This window comes from Aquarana catesbeiana, linkage group LG05 (assembly GCF_042186555.1).
Source record: "Aquarana catesbeiana isolate 2022-GZ linkage group LG05, ASM4218655v1, whole genome shotgun sequence".
Taxonomy (NCBI): Eukaryota; Metazoa; Chordata; class Amphibia; order Anura; family Ranidae; genus Aquarana; species Aquarana catesbeiana.
In genome coordinates, this window is record NC_133328.1 from 25,391,476 (window position 1) to 25,410,151 (window position 18,676).

General features: G+C 46.4%; 1 protein-coding gene across 2 annotated transcripts in view; it reads right to left on the reverse strand.

Moving 5' to 3' along the window:
* Nucleotides 1–18,676, reverse strand: part of LOC141144134 (scinderin-like) — a 355,101-nt gene that overhangs the window by 227,623 nt on the left and 108,802 nt on the right. For both annotated transcript variants that reach the window (XM_073629533.1, XM_073629532.1), the window contains exons 8-11: nucleotides 14,598–14,813; nucleotides 13,176–13,297; nucleotides 10,818–10,908; nucleotides 73–243 (exon numbers count right to left, since the gene is read on the reverse strand). In XM_073629533.1, the coding sequence (XP_073485634.1) occupies nucleotides 73–243; nucleotides 10,818–10,908; nucleotides 13,176–13,297; nucleotides 14,598–14,813 (600 nt within the window). The remainder of the gene's footprint in view (nucleotides 1–72; nucleotides 244–10,817; nucleotides 10,909–13,175; nucleotides 13,298–14,597; nucleotides 14,814–18,676) is intronic.

Here is an 18,676-nt window from a genome sequence, read left to right on the forward strand (position 1 = left end):
TAACTGAAATGCTACCTTTGGCTGGTCATACTGTCCAACACTGACTTTATATTGTGTGTAGTGCCCGGTTACCTCCACAATCCGAGTGATATAGGACAAATTCCTGCGGATCTGGAAGAGTCGCACGGCGTTCGGAGGTGCCTGTCCGCCCTTACGGGAGGTGCCTTCTTTGTATATAATTAGAGGTTTGTCTTTAAACAAGCTGAGCAAATGTGCCGGCTCCTTCCCCTGAGTCACTCTGACCTGTAAGAGGAAACATGGATAACGTCATCCTTCTCCAAGTCTAAAAACAGGACACTATAAGCCTGTGATATTATTATATAGATATACATTCCTTAATATGCATCAATACATTAACAATCTGAGAATTCCAAACAAAGCTATGACAATGGCCTCCAAATTTCAAAGGGGCGTATTTATAAAAAAATTGCAGCACTTTTAGTCTTGTTAAAGTACATGTACTGAGTGAACGGGGGGCAATATTGAATGTTATCATGCTATTTTCTCTCCAGGTCAGATCTTCTTCATTCATATAGAATACAGTGAATCAGGAGAATACCACATTATGGCCACTAGATGGAGCTGACGATTATATTAACCCCTTAATGTTGGCGCCTCTTGGCCTTTAAGAGTTTTCTAATGCCAGGAAGTGGGGTTTATGATCATGTGACCTTTGCGATTGGTTGTCACAGCGCTCACATTTCCGTTAAGGCGCCGTTAGCTATGCCAGGAGCGTGCAGGGAGCGCGCTCTCGGCACTGGTTTGTTTACATTTTGGTATGCAAATATGCTTCCTCCCGGCGAAAGGCAGCATATTTGCGTACTACTGGAATAAAGCGGTTAGAGCAGAACTAAACTGTATCTGAGTGCCACAAACTGAAACTCTATTTAATACATTTTTATTATTCAAAGCAAACTCTCCATTCCATCCACGTCTCTGTGCATTATTTTGTTGAGAAATCATTTTGAAAAAGCACCCCCCACGCATTTCTAGCATCAGCCATCTTGAGTAAGGGCAGATGATTCATGTAGCATTTACTTTCTGGAATCCATCTGCCCTTAGCCTAGGCATGCATGCAGGAGGGTGTGCTAAGCTTAGATAGAACCCTCCTCCTCTCCCGAAGACTCCTGGCTGGGATATGTGACATCATTTTGGCCTAGGCCAGAATCCAGGAAGCAACTGAAGAAATGTAAAATAAAAAAAAAGGTAAAAACGTGCAAATATAATATACCTTCCTATCTATTTAATAAGGCTAGCAGCATAAGGATTAAAAATAGTTCAGAGCGTTTAGTTGTACGTTAAGTAAGTAGTTATTTCCTATGACCATCAACTCCATCTAGTGGCCATAATGCAGTATTTTCTGATTCACTCTATTCTGTATAAATGAAAAACATTTGGCCTGGAGAGAAAATAGCCTGGTAACATTAGATTTCGCCACCATTAGCACAGAACAAATGTACAGTGGGGAAAATAATGATTTGACCCCCTGCAGATTTTGTATGTTTGCCCATTCACAAAGAAATGAAGGGTCTATCATTTTTTATCATAGGTGTATTTTAAATGATATAGAGACAGAATATCAACCAAAAATCCAGAAAAAACAAATGATACAAATGTTATAAATTGAGTTGCAGTTCAGTGAGTAAAATAAGTATTTGATCCCCAAGCAAAACATGACTTGGTACTTGGTGGAGAAACCCTTGTTGGCAAGCACAGAGTTAGGACGTTTCTTGTAGTTGGTGACCAGGTTTGCACACATCTCAGGAGGGATTTTGGTCCACTCTTCTTTACAGATCTTCTCTAAATCCTTAAGGTTTCTTGGCTGTCGCTTGGCGACTCTAAGTTTCATCTCGTTCCATAAATTTTCTATAGGATTAAAGTCTGGAGACTGACTAAGCCACTCCATGACCTTAATGTGCTTCTTCTTGAGCCACTCCTTTGTTGCATTGGCGGTATGTTTTGGGCCATTGTCATGCTGGAAGACCCATCCACGACCCATCTTCAGCCGTGTTCTGGCTGAGGGAAGAAGGTTCTCATCCAAGATTTTACAATACATGGTCCCATCCATTGGCCCCTCAATGTGGCAAAGTTGGCCTGTACCTTTAGCAGAGAAACAGCCCCAAAGCATAATGTTTCCACCTCCATGCTTGATTGTAGGGATGGTGTTCATAGGGTCATAGTCAGCATTTTTCTTCCTCCAAACACGGCGAGTCGAGTTAATGCCAAAGAGCTCAGTTTTGGTCTCATCTGACCACAGAACTTTCTTCCAATCTTTCTCTGAATCATTTAGATGTTCATTGGCAAACGGACCTGTACCTGAGCCTTCTTAAAGGGGGGGACCTTGCGGGCGCTGCAGGATTTCAATCCCTGGTGGTGTGTTGTGTTACCAATGGTTTGTTTGGTGACTATGGTCTCAACTGCCTTGAGATCATTCACAAGCCTCTCCCGTGTAGTTCAGGGCTGACCCCTCACTTCTCATGATCATCCTCACCCCATGAGGAGAAATCTTGCATGGAGCTCCAGACCGAGGGCGATTGATGGTTATTTTGTATTTCTTCCATTTGCAAATAATTGCTCCAACAGTTGTCTTCTTCTCACCAAACTTTTTGCTGATGGTCTTGTAGCCCATTCCAGCCTTGTGCAATCATGTCCCTGATGTCCTTTGACAGCTCTTTGGTTTTGCCCATGATGGTGATTGGTGAGGTTTGAATGGAAGAAAGAGATTCTGTGGACAGATGTCTTTTATACACATAATGAGTTGTCATTAGGAGCTTCTTCTTAAATTGACAGAACTAATCTGTGTACCACATGAACACCTACTGTAGCCAGTCTGTGGGAGCCAGAATTATTGTTGGTTGGTAGTGGATCAAATACTTATTTTACTCACTGAACTGCAACTCCATTTATAACATTTGTATCATGTATTTTTTCTGAATTTTTGGTTGATATTCTGTCTCTATCATTTAAAATACACCTATGATAAAAATGATAGACCCTTCATTTCTTTGTAAGTGGGCAAACATACAAAATCTGCAGGGGATCAAATTATTATTTTCGCCACTGTAGATGCCGTTTCAAAGGTTGAATAGCTCTGTGAATTTTCTATAAATACTCCCCTTTATTTAGAAAAAAAATAAATAAAAAATTTGTGGACACTCCACATCATATCACAAATCCATGTGTTACTTGAAATTATACATCCAGGTTTACACTGGAGAACGAGACAACATTTTCTGAGTCTTCGGTTCACTGTTAGTGTAATCATGGCCCCGTCGGCGCCTACTGAACTCGGGTTGCAGCCTAATATGAAATTTCATCTGGTGTGGAAAGGATGTGTGATATTAAAATAAAGGTGGAAATTATAGTTAGAGAAATTTAAAAATAGACTTGTCAATGTAGTTAATAGATTTTTTTTTTTAATTCTTTTTATTTATTTCAGAAAAAGAAAGGTTGTAGTCAATAGATTTATATACATTTTTTTTCCCTGGAAATCTCAATGGATTGCTGAAAAAGTATATAAAAATAATGGAGCGATGGGACCGATACATTCCGCTGCTTCTCCTCCCTGCAACCATGGAAAAATACAATGTAACCTCTCCAGCTGTTTTCTGACCTTGGTGCTTTTCAGAACAATTTTCTGTTACTGCGAGGAGACAGGAGGAAAGATAACCTGTAATTTTATAACTATTCTGTATCTTCAGCACTGAATACTGATCGGGGGAGGGTCAGAGGGCTGATAAACCCACACACTGGAAGGAGAGATACACCTAAGGGGGATTGGGCTGCCTCCAGGCCCACCTGCCCCTCATCTATCCATTTCATGCATGTGCTTCCATTGTGGAGACGCTTATACATTCAGTAGCGTTAGGACTGCAAGCAATACACAGGGTGCCGTGAAGAGGCCTTGCAGCTTATGCATGCGTTTGCAAATGCGTGCTAACTAAACCCCCATTTTTAACGCAGACTGTTGGACAGGTTAATTTGGTCAGTTGGCTCACTGGTTGGTGAGTTGAGCTATGGAATGTTCTGTTTTTGTTTTTCAAGAGATACACCTGTGACTGCACTTCACAGATTAAATCCCGACAGCTTCCTCCTCCATCTCCGACAGCTTCCTCCTCCATCCCCGACAGCTTCCTCCTCCATGTCCAACAGCTTCCTCCTCCATCTCCAACAGCTTCCTCCTCCATCTCCGACAGCTTCCTCCTCCATCTCCGACAGCTTCTTCCTTCATCCCTCCATCCCCGACAGCTTCCTCCTCCATCCCCGACAGCTTCCTCCTCCATCCCCGACAGCTTCTTCCTTCATCCCTCCATCCCCGACAGCTTCCTCCTCCATCTCCGACAGCTTCCTCCTCCATGTCCAACAGCTTCCTCCTCCATCTCCGACAGCTTCTTCCTCCATCCCCGACAGCTTCCTCCTCCATCTCCGACAGCTTCCTCCTCCATCCCTGACAGCTTCCTCCTCCATCTCCGACAGCTTCCTCCTCCATCCCCGACAGCTTCCTCCTCCATCCCCGACAGCTTCCTCCTCCATTCCCGACAGCTTCCTCCTCCATCTCCGACAGTTTCCTCCTCCATCCCCGACAGCTTCCTCCTCCATCTCCGACAACTTCCTCCTCCATCCCCAACAGCTTCCTCCTCCATCCCCGACAGCTTCCTCCTCCATCTCCGACAGCTTCCTCCTCCATCTCCGACAGCTTCCTCCTCCATCTCCAACAGCTTCCTCCTCCATGTCCAACAGCTTCCTCCTCCATCCCCGACAGCTTCCTCCTCCATCTCCGACAGCTTCCTCCTCCGTCTCCGACAGCTTCTTCCTTCATCCCTCCATCCCCGACAGCTTCCTCCTTCATCTCCGACAGCTTCCTCCTCCATCCCAGACAGCTTTCTCCTCCATCCCTGACAGCTTCCTCCTCCATCTCCGACAGCTTCCTCCTCCATCCCTGACAGCTTCCTCCTCCATCTCCAACAGCTTCCTCCTCCATCCCCGACAGCTTCCTCCTCCATCCCCGACAGCTTCCTCCTCCATCTCCAACAGCTTCCTCCTCCATCCCCGACAGCTTCCTCCTCCATCTCCGACAGCTTCCTCCTCCATCCCTGACAGCTTCCTCCTCCATCCCCGACAGCTTCTTCCTTCATCTCCAACAGCTTCCTCCTCCATCTCCGACAGCTTCCTCCTCCATCCCCGACAGCTTCCTCCTCCATCCCCGACAGCTTCTTCCTACATCTCCAACAGCTTCCTCCTCCATCTCCGACAGCTTCCTCCTCCATCACCGACAGCTTCCTCCTCCATCTCCGACAGCTTCCTCCTCCATCCCCGACAGCTTCCTCCTCCATCCCCGACAGCTTCCTCCATCTCCGACAGCTTCCTCCTCCATCCCCGACAGCCTCCTCCTCCATCTCCGACAGCTTCCTCCTCCGTCTCCGACAGCTTTCTGCTTCCTCCTCCATCTCCCATAGCTTCCTCCTCCATCCCCAACCGCTTCTTCCTTCATCCCTGACAGCTTCCTCCTCCATCTCCCTTCTCCATCCCCGACAGCTTCCTCCTCCATCTCCGACAGCTTCCTCCTCCATCCCCGACAGCTTCCTCCTCCATCCCCGACAGCTTCTTCCTTCATCCCCGACAGCTTCCTCCATCTCCGACAGCTTCCTCCTCCATCTCCGACAGCTTCCTCCTCCATCCCTGACAGCTTCCTCCTCCATCTCTGACAGCTTCCTCCTCCATCTCCGACAGCTTCCTGCTTCCTCCTCCATCTCCCACAGCTTCCTCCTCCATCCCCAAACAGCTTCTTCCTTCATCCCCGACAGCTTCCTCCTCCATCTCCGACAGCTTCCTTCTCCATCCCCGACAGCTTATTCCTCCATCCCCGACAGCTTCCTCCTCCAACCCCGACAGCTTCCTCCTTCATCCCGACAGCTTCTTCCTCCATCCCCGATCTTCCTCCAACCCCCCACAGCTTCCTCTTCCATCCCTGACAGCTTCCTCCTCCATCCGACAGCTAACTTCTCTATCTTCGACAGTTTCCTACTTCATCTCCGACAGCTTCTTCCTCCATCCCTGGCAGCTTCCTCCTCAATAGATTTATACACATTTTTTTTCCCTGGAAATCTAAATGGATTGCTGAAAAAGTATATACAAATAATGGAGCGATGGGACTGATACATTCCACTGCTTCTCCTCCCTGCAACCATGGAAAAATACAATGTAACCTCTCCAGCTGTTTTCTGACCTTGGCGCTTTTCAGAACAATTTTCTGTTACTGCGAGGAGACAGGAGGAAAGATAACCTGTAATTTTATAACTATTCTGTATCTTCAGCACTGAATACTGATCGGGGGAGGGTCAGAGGGCTGATAAACCCGCACACTGGAAGGAGAGATACACCTAAGGGGGATTGGGCTGCCTCCAGGCCCACCTGCCCCTCATCTATCCATCTATCATGTGATTGGGGGCTCTTATTAGCCTACGAGCATACCTTATACACATTACTTTTTATCATTACTACAGACTCACTCCCCTCCTCACATACCAGTATGGACATACTACTCTATGGGGACTCTCTGTGTGCACCCGGCGCTCTCTCTCTCCCCCTGTCTGAGTGCTCCTCCCTCAGCTCCCGGACCTGATTCAGTCGGTGGCCTGTGACTGTGGAACCCATGGAGTTTGCACTCCTCTGCCAAGTGAGTATACATCTGGGAATGGTGGCCCTCTGCTTCTCCTATATGCATACCTTCTCTTCCTTATGCACAATCAACTTTCACCCATTCAGACTCTTTTTTCCTTACTACATTTTTTCTTTTTGCTTTTAGATGTTGGTGCCTAATTGCCCCCGAAGAGGGTCTGATACACGAAATGCGTCGGGCTTACCACATGCACCATATCACTTTTTACTAGGGTTACATACCCACAGTTTTCCACATACCTATGTTGTGAACTTCTGCATTTTATGGATGTTATAACCTTTCAATTATTTTTTGCCCTGCATCATTTGGGTTTTGTTATTTATATTTACCATGTAGATATAAGGATGTATATGTACAATACTTGACTGTTTTTTGCACATCTTGGAATAACACTGTCCCACTAGGCTATTGTCTATCAATAAATGGTTTGTTACACGGTGACGGATCCCTTGGCCTTTTTTGCACACCTCACTCAAAGTCCCACTCCTCCTGTTTTCAGTATGCACAGGGATGGAGACTCACGTCTCATTTAAAGTCCCAACCTCGCTCCTTTAAACTCTATCATGTGACTTGTACAGCCCCAAGTCGCATGACGTGAAATCCTATGTTAGTCAATGAGAGCGTTCTTAATTAGCACTACTGAAGTCCCTCAGACTTCATAAAGAGTTCCTGTGCTACTTCAAGGCGACTTCTATTGTCTTCTATTCTGCACTTCTATCGAAGTAGTACTCAAGTCTCCAGGAAGTCGCCTGGCAAAGTTGCACCGCAAGTCGCTCGACTTTCAGGTCACGGCAGTGTGAAAGGAGCCTAATCTATTTCCCGGGGCCTGGCCACAGAGGGGCCTGATCAATATATACCAGAATCTCACAAATACCACGGGGGGGGGGGCGTCTCGCAGTCTGAGTAGTGTAGAGTTCTTCTAAACAATGTTTGTGGTTATAGAACACCAGGGGAGAAATATGTATTCACCTTTTCATTTTTTTCTACAATGGTGAACGCTTTAAGCAGAACAGTTGAATACAACTGAATCAGAGACACAGCTCCCTCTAGTGGCTATTTAACAAATATCTTAATTTACTGCAACAAATACAGCAAAGTAACTTGACAAAAAAAAAAAGTGAACTTGACAAAAAAAATGTGAACACAGCAATTATTAATAAAATATGTGATCAATACCTTCCCTATTAAAAGGATTTCTGAATGCTCCTTAACAACTTGCTTACTGGGCACTTCAACCCCCCTCCTGCCCAGACCAATTTTGAGCTTTCAGCGCTGTCACACTTTGAATGACAATTGCGCGGTCATACAACACTGTACCCAAATGAAATTTTTATCATTTTTTTCCCACAAATAGAGCTTTCTTTTGGTGGTATTTGATCACATCTGGGATTTTTATTTTTTGCTAAACAAACAAAAAAAGATGGAAATTTTTGAAAAAAAAAAAAAATCATGTTTAATAGTTTGTTATAAAATTTTGCAAACAGGTAATTTTTCTCCTTCATTGATATGCGCTGATGAGGTGGCAATGGTGGGCACTGATAGGCTGCACTGATGGGCACGGATAGGCACAGATAAGGCGGCACTGATGGGCACAGTTAAGGTGGCACCGATAGGCACAGTTAAGGCGGCACTGATGGGGACAGATAAGGCGGCACTGATGGGGACAGATAAGGCGGCACTGATGGCCACGGATGGGTGGCACGGATGGGTGGCACAGATGGGTGGCACAGATGGGTGGCACGGATGGGTGGCACGGATGGGTGGCACGGATGGGTGGCACGAATGGGTGGCACGGATGGGTGGCACGGATAGGTACCACTGATGGGGGGGCACTGATGGGTGGCACTGATGGGCACTTATGGGCACTGGTAGGTGACACTGATGGGCACTGATAGGTTGCACTGATGTGGGTGTTGATGGGTGGCACTGATGGGTGGCACTGTGGGCACTGATGGGTGGCACTGATGGGTGGCACTGTGGGCACTGATGGGTAGCACTGTGGGCACTGATGGGTAGCACTGTGGGCACTGATGGGTGGCGCTGATTGTTGGCACTGTGGGCACTGATGGGTGGCGCTGATTGTTGGCACTGTGGGCACTGATGGGTGACGCTGGTGGGCACTGGTAGGCAGCACTGCTGCCTATTGCCTTGTGTCAGAAGATCGCCGTGATCGGGACTGATGTCCCGATCACGGCCGCCGGTGATCGGGTTTTTTTTTTCCTCCTCGCGCTGTCAGCGCGAGGAGGAAAAATAGCCGATTACCGGCTCTGTTTACATCACATGATCAGCTGTCATTGGCTGACAGCTGATCATGTGGTAAGGGGTCGGGACCAACCCCTTACTCTGATCTGTGATCAGGCGAGTCTCATAGACTCGCTGATCACCGAGCGCGCTGCGCGCGCCCTGCAGGGGGCGCGCAGGCCGCTCATGCACGGGACGACGTCAATAGACGTCGTCCCGGCAATTTAGATCCGCGCTGTTGACGTCATTTTACAACGGCCCGGATCTGAAGCAGTTAAAAACTGGAATTCAACTCTAAAGCAAACATGTGTTATAATGCAGTTTATCAATTCTTAGATGTGGTGGCTGCATTAGTTTTATTTTTTAGGCTTTCTTTCTTCCATTTTCGATTGGTGATCCAGCCAGCAAGTCTGTTGTTTTTCAAAAGAACAAGCTCTCTTCTGGATGTATCAGTTTACATGGATGAGACAAACCATTTAACCCTGACATAGGTGCTTACAACGAGCAGCATTTATTTATTTCATGTAAAACCTTTATCCAAAGAGGAAAAAAACTGTTTGCTGTAACTGATTATAAAGTCTGAGCTGGAGTTTGGCTTCAATTTATTAGTGTATCTAAATCTACTAGTACATCCAATTCTCCCCTCTCCCCCAGACTGACAATGTGCTCCTTTATCCGGACTGGAGGCTCTAATACAGGAGGTGTGTTATTGCCCAGATCACCAGGTGAAAACAGAGGGAAAAAATAAATGGAATCCAGGATCTAAGGATTGGTAAGCTTAAATATACATTATATTACCAAAAGTATTGGGACGCCTGCCTTTACACGCATATGAACTTTAATGGCATCCCAGTCTTAGTCCGTAGGGTTTAATATTGAATTGACCCACCCTTTGCAGCTATAACAGCTTCAACTCTTCTGGGAAGGCTGTCCGCAAGGTTTAGGAGTGTGTCTATGGGAATGTTTGACCATTCTTACAGAAGTGCATTTGTGAGGTTAGGCACTGATGTGGACGAGAAGGCCTGGCTCGCAGTCCTCAAATTCATCCCAAAGGTGTTCTATCGGGTTGAGGTCAGGACTCTGTGTAGGCCAGTCAAGTTCCTCCACCCCAAACTCCCTATCCATGTCTTTGCACTGGTGCGCAGTCATGTTGGAACAGGAAGGGGTCATCCCCAAGCTGTTCCCACAAAGTTGGGAGCATGAAATTGTCCCAAATGTCTTGGTATGCTGAGGCCTTAAGACTTCCCTTCACTGGAACTAAGGGGCCAAGCCCAACCCCTGAAAAACAACCCCACACCATAATCCCCCCTCCACCAAATGATTTGGACCAGTGCACAAAACAAGGTCCATAAAGACATGGATGAGCGAGTTTGGGGTGGAGGAACTTGTCTGGCCTGCACAACCTGAGTCCTGACCTCAACCCGATAGAACACCTTTGGGATGAATTAGAACGGAGACTGCGAGCCAGGCCTTCTCGTCCACATCAGTGCCTGACCTCACAAATGAGCTTCCGGAAGAATGGTCAAGCATATACATAGACACACTTCTAAACCTTGAGGACGGCCTTCCCAGAAAAGCTGAACTGTTATAGCTGCAAAGGGTGGGCCAACTCAATAATGAACCCTACGGACTAAGACTAGGATGCTATTAAAATGCATGTGCGTGTAAAAGCAGGTTTCCCAATACTTTTGGTAATATAGAGTATTTTGGATTTGATACCGCTTTAAAAAGAAGTGTTCACTGACCACATGGGGGAACTGCAGGCATCTGCCAAACATTTGCACGTGAAAAGCAATGTGTGCATGTATGTGACCTCACATCACCCTCCCACATAGACCTGTATGCACTATAGCTGCAAGCTCTGGAGTACTGCTGTACAGCTGAGATCAAAACCCACCTGGACAGCTTGTCCCCCCAGAGAGCGATCCAGCTGCACGGTAAGAAAAGCTGATGTGGTTAATTCATCCCGAGTGGACTGAGCTCCTTGCCTGAACAAAATAAACACAGGGGCGGTTAATGCAGCGCAAACATTTGTTAAAGAGACAGATTATTGTATCCAAAAGGAATAAGCAGAAAGAGGAACATTGGAATGTAAATATACTACACAGATACAGGGGGTATAGAAAAGAATCCCCCCCCCTTAAACACTTCCTATCCGGGCTAATTCTGACACTTCGCTCCTACACTCCTACATGTAAAAATCACATTTTTTTTGCTTGAAAAATAATTTAGAACCCAAAGTATTATATATATGTTTTTTTTTTAGCAGAGGCCCCATAGAATAAAATGATGGGCTTTGCAGTTTTTTTATGTCACACTGTATTTGCGCAGCATTTTTTTAAACGCAATTTCTTTGGAGAAAAAAACACTTTTATGAATTAAAAAAAGAAACATAACACTAAAGTTAGCCCAGTTTTTTTGTATAATATGAAACATGATGTAACGCTGAGTCAATAGATACCCTACATGTCACGCTTTAAAATTGTATCTGCCTGTGGAACGGCGGCAAACTACGGTGCTTAAAATTCACTCCATAGGCGACGATTTAAAGGCTTTTACAGGTTACCAGTTTAGAGTTAGACAGGTGGTCTTGTTCTAGAATTATTGCTCTCGCTCTGACGTTCGTGACAATACCTCACATGTGTTGTGTGTTCACATTTTACATATGCATGCGGGAGTACTGTATGCGTTCGCATTTGCCCGTAAGCATGGTGGGACGGGGCCCTTTACATATTTTTTGTGTTATTATTATTAGTATTAATATTATTTGTTTATCTAGGGGCGAAAACAGAGATGGAGAGCTTTCCAGTTGACGATCCACTGGCTTACTGGGTCATGAGAATAGACCACTGCCCAGAACTTGCCCAGTATGCATTTGAGCTGCTGGGCTGCAATGCATCCAGCGTGCTTTCTGAATGGGCATTTAGTGATGCTGGAGGTTTTGTTACTGATAATAGAACGCGTCTGACCACAGACTCCGTGGACCGTCTGACATTTATCAAAATGAATCAGTCATGGATTACCAGCAGCTATGAAGCCCCTGATTCTGATGTCGCTGATTAAGTGTTTTTGGGATGTGGAATCTCTGAAGGACTTCTAGGCTGCCTAGCGTTGTGGGTGTTCATCTGGAAGAATGTTTTGATGTAGGTTTTATGGGCACCATTAACACCCAAAGACCAATTTTCCGCACCCGTTTGACAGGTGCATTTTATTGCAATTTTTGACAGCAAGGCCAGTTCTTGCTTTCATCAAGAGTACCTCTTAAAGGGTTACGGTGTGAAGGCACCACCGACACCCAAAGACCAATTTTTCACACCTGTTACTTCTGTCCAAAGTCTGTGGAAGAGACACCAGAATTTACCCAAAAAATCTCTAATCTTGTTCCCAGTGCACTACATTGTGGCCTCATCATACAGACTGGCTCCCCAAGCCATTGCTTACAAAATAAAGAAAGCTTGCAGGGAAAATTTCATTTTTTTGGCTTTATAAATTCAATTATTGCTGCAGCAGCTTCTATACACAGTACAGATGTGCCACTTTACAAGTAGACCAAGGGGACCCCCCCAGGCACTATATTGAAAGGAATTTTTCGTTTTTATGCTCACACTTTAAGCATCAATAAATCACTGCTCATTTAAAAATGAAGTTTTTTACAAACTTTTTTCTCATTGATACATGTTCCCCAGGGCATTACCCAGACCCCTATAACCACTGTATGCCCAATTATTTGCATATAAGCCTTCAAAATGGGCACTTTTGATTTTTCTAGTTCGGGTCCCATAGACTTCAATAGGGTTTGTTTTTCGGTTCTAAACTTTCGTGATGTTCGAAAGTTTTGGTGCGAACTGAACAGGGGGTCGTTCGGCCCATCCCTAGTGATCACTACATAAATGGAAAACATGATCACTTTTGCTGCCCTGTAAACGTGTAAAAAATGTAACTAAAACCACATGAAAATGAAAAAGGAGTCTGTATACTGACCTCTATTTTAAAATGTATTAAACCCACACAGATATCAGAATACAATATTTTTTTTTTTTGCAATCATGGACTTTTGAATAAAAATTTAACAAAAATAATACAAATAATCAAATAAAAATAAATAATAAAAATTAAAAAATATTGATTATTGATTGTTAGAGCCTTGCTTCTGGTGAAAATAAATATCTTATCATTTCCCTTCTCATTAATAATCTGATCTGTACTACAGTGGAGTTGTGTTGTGTATATTGGGTGTATCATATATGGAACTCACCAGGTATAAATGATCTGGCCTTTTGGATAAGTGTAGAGAATGATGTAACAGTCCCCTCCATAGAACTGTCCGTATGTGCTCGGGTCTACTGGGATTCGTCCATTGCTCTCCACACGCCAGACCTTAAGGAAAAGAAAATAACAAGACATAAGCAATTAGGCACCTTGTATAGGAAGGGGGGGGGGGGGGGGTCCAAGCACTGCAATTAGGACTGTCTGAGATCACCTCCAGTTAGCCCTCTGCAGTGCAGGTTGTCCATACATCCAATAAACACGCTGTACAATGTATTCAGATGTGTAAGCTCATGGACACTGGACACTTTGCTAATTATTTAATGCATTCGGACTCTGCCTACTGTACAATAGATACATTCAGCTTTAAACTGGATGCAAAGAGGGGTACTCTTTGCAAAGTGAAACTTTGACTCATTTACTAAGCTCTGGAGCAACTGCTTGCTAACTGCACAGTCTATTTGCCTTTAGTAAATCAACCCCACTGTGACCAAAGCAATATAATGTTACCATAGTAACATTGTACTACTCTGGGGAAGTGATCAAGATTTTTTTTTTTTTTTTACACATTATAATTGCTTATAGTTGTGAATTTCATACCTATAAGCAAGCATTTTAATGAATTAAACTGATTCATTGTGTTTATTTTGTTGTGATTAGCTATAATTGGCCAGGGCTGTTCACATGGTATAGATGGGCTGTGATTGGCCCTGACTGTACCATGTGATCACATTGACCAATCACAGCTAGCAACACAAATGTACACAATGGATGTCTGGAATATAAGCCATCTATTGTTTACAACTGTCATGTGACCTGCTGAAAATGGTCACATGGTACCGGCAACGAGCCACTACACTGATCATCGGACACAGCCGGTGACAGATTGTGCCGCAGCATGGCCCCGCGCGAGGTGTGATCCAGGAGGTCGTCCACCGGATCGACGAAAGGCCCACCCGGCAGGATGGGAATTGGTTAAAGTCCTAAACAATAGCGCTACCCCCCTTTTAGGTATTAACCCTATGCTCATTTAAGATACATGTCAGCCTCTGGGAGGGGCTTTACAGCCTGGGGGTAACAATTCTAATTTGACCAGGGAGAGAATACAACTGAATACAAATACAAATATGAGCAGGGAGAGAATACAACTGACTACAACTACAAATATGATCAGGGAGAGAATACAACTGAATACGATACAACTACAAATATGAGCAGGGAGCGAATACAACTGACTACAACTACAAATATGAGCAGGGAGAGAATACAACTACAAATATGAGCAGGGAGAGAATACCACTGAATAACAGCACACACAGCCAGTCCTGAGAAGTCTGCAATATGCTGACTTTTAAAAATGATATAATCTTTTTACTGCATATCTCATTAAATCAAACTGAAATGCTTTTACCTCGACCTTCCCGGATCCGTCATCCACCATGTTGTGCTGAGCCGCCATTTCAGGAGAATCGTGCAGCTTTGATGCATCAAAATCCACTTGCTGAATACGAGCGATCCGCTCGGTGACGTAAACCTTTCCGAAGCCGTCACTTTCATCCTTGTCTCTCCAGTCTTTGAAGAACTGCTTGAAGATTGGCGTTTCCCCTCCCTCTGGAATAACTTGAATCTGGAAAAATGTATACAATGGGGAAAGCATAAAGTGTATGTAAAGCCCAAAAGTAAACGTCTCTTATTTACTCCCTTTTCGCCTGTTACATAGACCATTGGAAGTGTTTTGTTATGTCTGCTCAATAAGTGCAAAAAAATACCTGCTGATCCTGCCAGAAATCTTGTGAGCTGATAACTTCCTGTGCTCTTTGCCTGTGCAGAAGGAGGGGTTATGGAGATGAGAATGAGGGGGGGGATGAGGAGAGATTATTGAGATGAGGAGGGGGGGAGGAGATAAGGAGGATTTTTTTTTTTTTTTTTTCTATCGAAAAGCCAGTGGCGTGCAAAACACACCTCAAAAACTTCCACCCGGTGCCAAAAAAAAGTGCCCACACATAGAGAGTGAAACACAAAAACGTGCAACGGGTGTACAGAGTCCTCCACTAGCAAAGGACCTTACCCTGATCCCCCGGGGCGTTAGGCTCCAGACAGGGACTGAGGTACTCAGACAAAGGGTCCATCTAGCCGAAACCAGGCGGACCCCCACAACTGGAAGGTCTGCCGAAGCAGACCAACCCAAGTACAGGGGGGCTCCCCCGAAGGGAGACCCCTCAAAGGAGAGGGCGAAGCAAGCCAGAAGGCCTATGTCCACCCCCTCCCAAGACTTTCAGAGTAGGCCCGAGGACCCACACCCTACTCGCCACACAGTGACAAAACGTGTATACACTCACAAACAAAAAAAGACAAAAACGTGACAAACAGGGGTAAAAGAAAGAGTGGGGAAGATAGTGAGATGGGAGAGTGAAAGTGGCCATTGTGCTGTACAATGCAATGTTTTTAAACCGGGGTGCCACAGAGAGTCCTCAGGGGTGCCGCGGTAACAGCACAGTCAGAGCACAATCCTTGTGTAAACTCATGTGCACAGAGAGGAGAGAGAGCACAGCCTGCACCTCCTCCCGGCTCTCTCCTCCTCCCTCCTGCACCGGCTCTCTCCTCCTGCACCTCCTCCCGGCTCTCTCCTCCTCCCTCCTGCACCTCCTCCCGGCTCTCTCCTCCTCCCTCCTGAACCTCCTCCCGGCTCTCTCCTCCTCCCTCCTGCACCTCCTCCCAGCTCTCTCCTCCTCCCTCCTGCACCTCCTCCCGGCTCTCTCCTCCTCCCTCCTGCACCTCCCCCCAGCTCTCTCCTCCTCCCTCCTGCACCTCCTCCCGGTTCTCTCCTCCTCCCTCCTGCACCTCCTCCCGGCTCTCTCCTCCTCCCTCCTGCACCGGCTCTCTCCTCCTGCACCTCCTCCCGCCTCTCTCCTCCTCCCTCCTGCACCTCCTCCCGGCTCTCTCCTCCTCCCTCCTGCACCTCCTCCCGGCTCTCTCCTCCTCCCTCCTGCACCTCCTCCCGGCTCTCTCCTCCTCCCTCCTGCACCTCCTCCCGGCTCTCTCCTCCTCCCTCCTGCACCTCCTCCCAGCTCTCTCCTCCTCCCTCCTGCACCTCCTCCCGGTTCTCTCCTCCTCCCTCCTGCACCTCCTCCCAGCTCTCTCCTCCTCCCTCCTGCACCGGCTCTCTCCTCCTGCACCTCCTCCCGGTTCTCTCCTCCTCCCTCCTGCACCTCCTCCCAGCTCTCTCCTCCTCCCTCCTGCACCTCCTCCCGGTTCTCTCCTCCTCCCTCCTGCACCTCCTCCCAGCTCTCTCCTCCTCCCTCCTGCACCTCCTCCCGGTTCTCTCCTCCTCCCTCCTGCACCTCCTCCCGGCTCTCTCCTCCTCCCTCCTGCACCTCCTCCCGGTTCTCTCCTCCTCCCTCCTGCACCTCCTCCCAGCTCTCTCCTCCTCCCTCCTGCACCTCCTCCCGGTTCTCTCCTCCTCCCTCCTGCACCTCCTCCCGGTTCTCTCCTCCTCCCTCCTGCACCTCCTCCCAGCTCTCTCCTCCTCCCTCCTGCACCTCCTCCCAGCTCTCTCCTCCTCCCTCCTGCTATCTGTATTATTGTCAGCAAAACAGAAAGCCTCTTCTCTTTGTGAACAGGAGGTAACACAGGATCGCTCTGTGATCAGACTGTACAAAGGTTGATTAACCCCCCCCCACACACACACACACACACACTATCCTCTCCCCACACCGCTCCTGTCCAGGCAGCAGAAATTGTGTGTGTGGGGGGGGGGGGGGGGGGGCTGTAATAAAACCTTGTACAGTCAGATCTCCAAGCAATCTTGTGTTCACTCCTGTATACAGACAGAAGGGAGAAGGGGGGGGGGGGGGTTCACTGCCAATACCACCTCCCAGCTCTGTCCTCCTGTCATTACTCCTGTAGTGATGAGAATTTGTGCTAGGAGGGGGGATTTTGTGATGGGGGGTTGGGTTAGGAGTGGGAATTTGAAGGGTGTTTGTGTTAGGACGGGTGATTTTGTGATGGGGGTTGGGTTAGGAGGGGGGGTTTTGTGATGGGGGGGGTTGGGTTAGGAGTGGGGATTTGGAGGGTGTTTGTGCTAGGAGGGGATATTTTGTGATGGGAGGTTGGATTAGGAGGGGGGATTTTGTGATGGGGGGTTGGATTAGGAGGGGGGATTTTGTGATGGGGGGTTGGGTTAGGAGGGGGGATTTGGAGGGTGTTTGTACTAGGAGGGGGGATTTCGTGATGGGGGTTGGGTTAGGAGGGGGGATTTTGTGATGGGGGGGGTTGGAGGGTGGAGGGTGTTTGTGCTAGAAGGGGGGATTTGGGGGGAGTTGTGTTAGAAGGGAGGATTTTGGGGGGGGGGGAGATTTACAACCTACAGATCACTGAACTCAGACTACATTTTAGGGCTTGTTCACATCAGGTGCAGTCCAGTAACGCGTGAAAAACTGCGCATATTTCCGTAACGCACAAAAATGTGCTGCCTTTTGCAAACACGCGAGGGTGACAATAATTCTTAATGACTCCCCCACTCATCTAGCAAATGCATGCACGCTCGTGTCTGCTAAAACGGATTTTAAAATCACGCTGGCACCTTTTTGCGTGTTTTACATGCATAGAGCAGCCATTAAAAAAATGCGACATGTGGGAACGTGCAAAAAAGCGTGGGGGGTTCGGACGCACCTCCTGGTATTAACGAGCCCCCAATCTGGAGTGTCCTGGGATTGTGCACAAATCTAAAGGGTCCCTAGACTGAAAAACACTGGTTTACAGTAGGAACTCAGTAAGAGCTGTTAGGGTTACTCACCACTAGGTGGCACTGCAGACAAGCAGATATTCTGACAACCGTAAGCAAGATCTGATTTCTGATTTATTTTTATTTTATTTATTTTTTTTATTTGAAAAGAAAGCTTTATAGTGAAATATGAAATAATTAGCAAATGCCATTTTTCTATTTTATTATAATTAAAAAATATGAAACGTTTTTGATAGATTACATGAGAATAGCCATAGTATGTAGAGAAATCCTGGTGACTCCATTTTTATTCCCTGGTCACCACTCCTGCTGCCCCCTTTCTCTGATGTTTCCTTCCTCATGCCCGGGACACTCTCCTCCAACTCTTTAGGTCTTTACTAAAGGTGTGTAACTGCGGGAGTTAAGACTTGGTGCTTACCCATAGGGGTTGATTGAATAAAGGCAAATCGATTGTACACTTTGCAAAGTGCAGTTGTCCTCTGCAAGGGCAGTTGCTCCAGAGCTTAGTAAATGAAGCAAAGGTGCACTTAGAAAAAGAATACACAATCGTGCTAGGAAAATAAGAAAAAACAGTATTTTTGCTTGCACATGATTGGATGATGGACGTCAGCAGAACTTCTGCTCATTTACTAAGCTCTGGAGCAACTGCAAACTTTGCAAAGTGCACAGTCTATTTGCCTTTAGTAAATCAGCCCCAAGGCTTCTTCTTTTTACTTTCAAAGTGGGGGGAAAAAAATTAGTATATG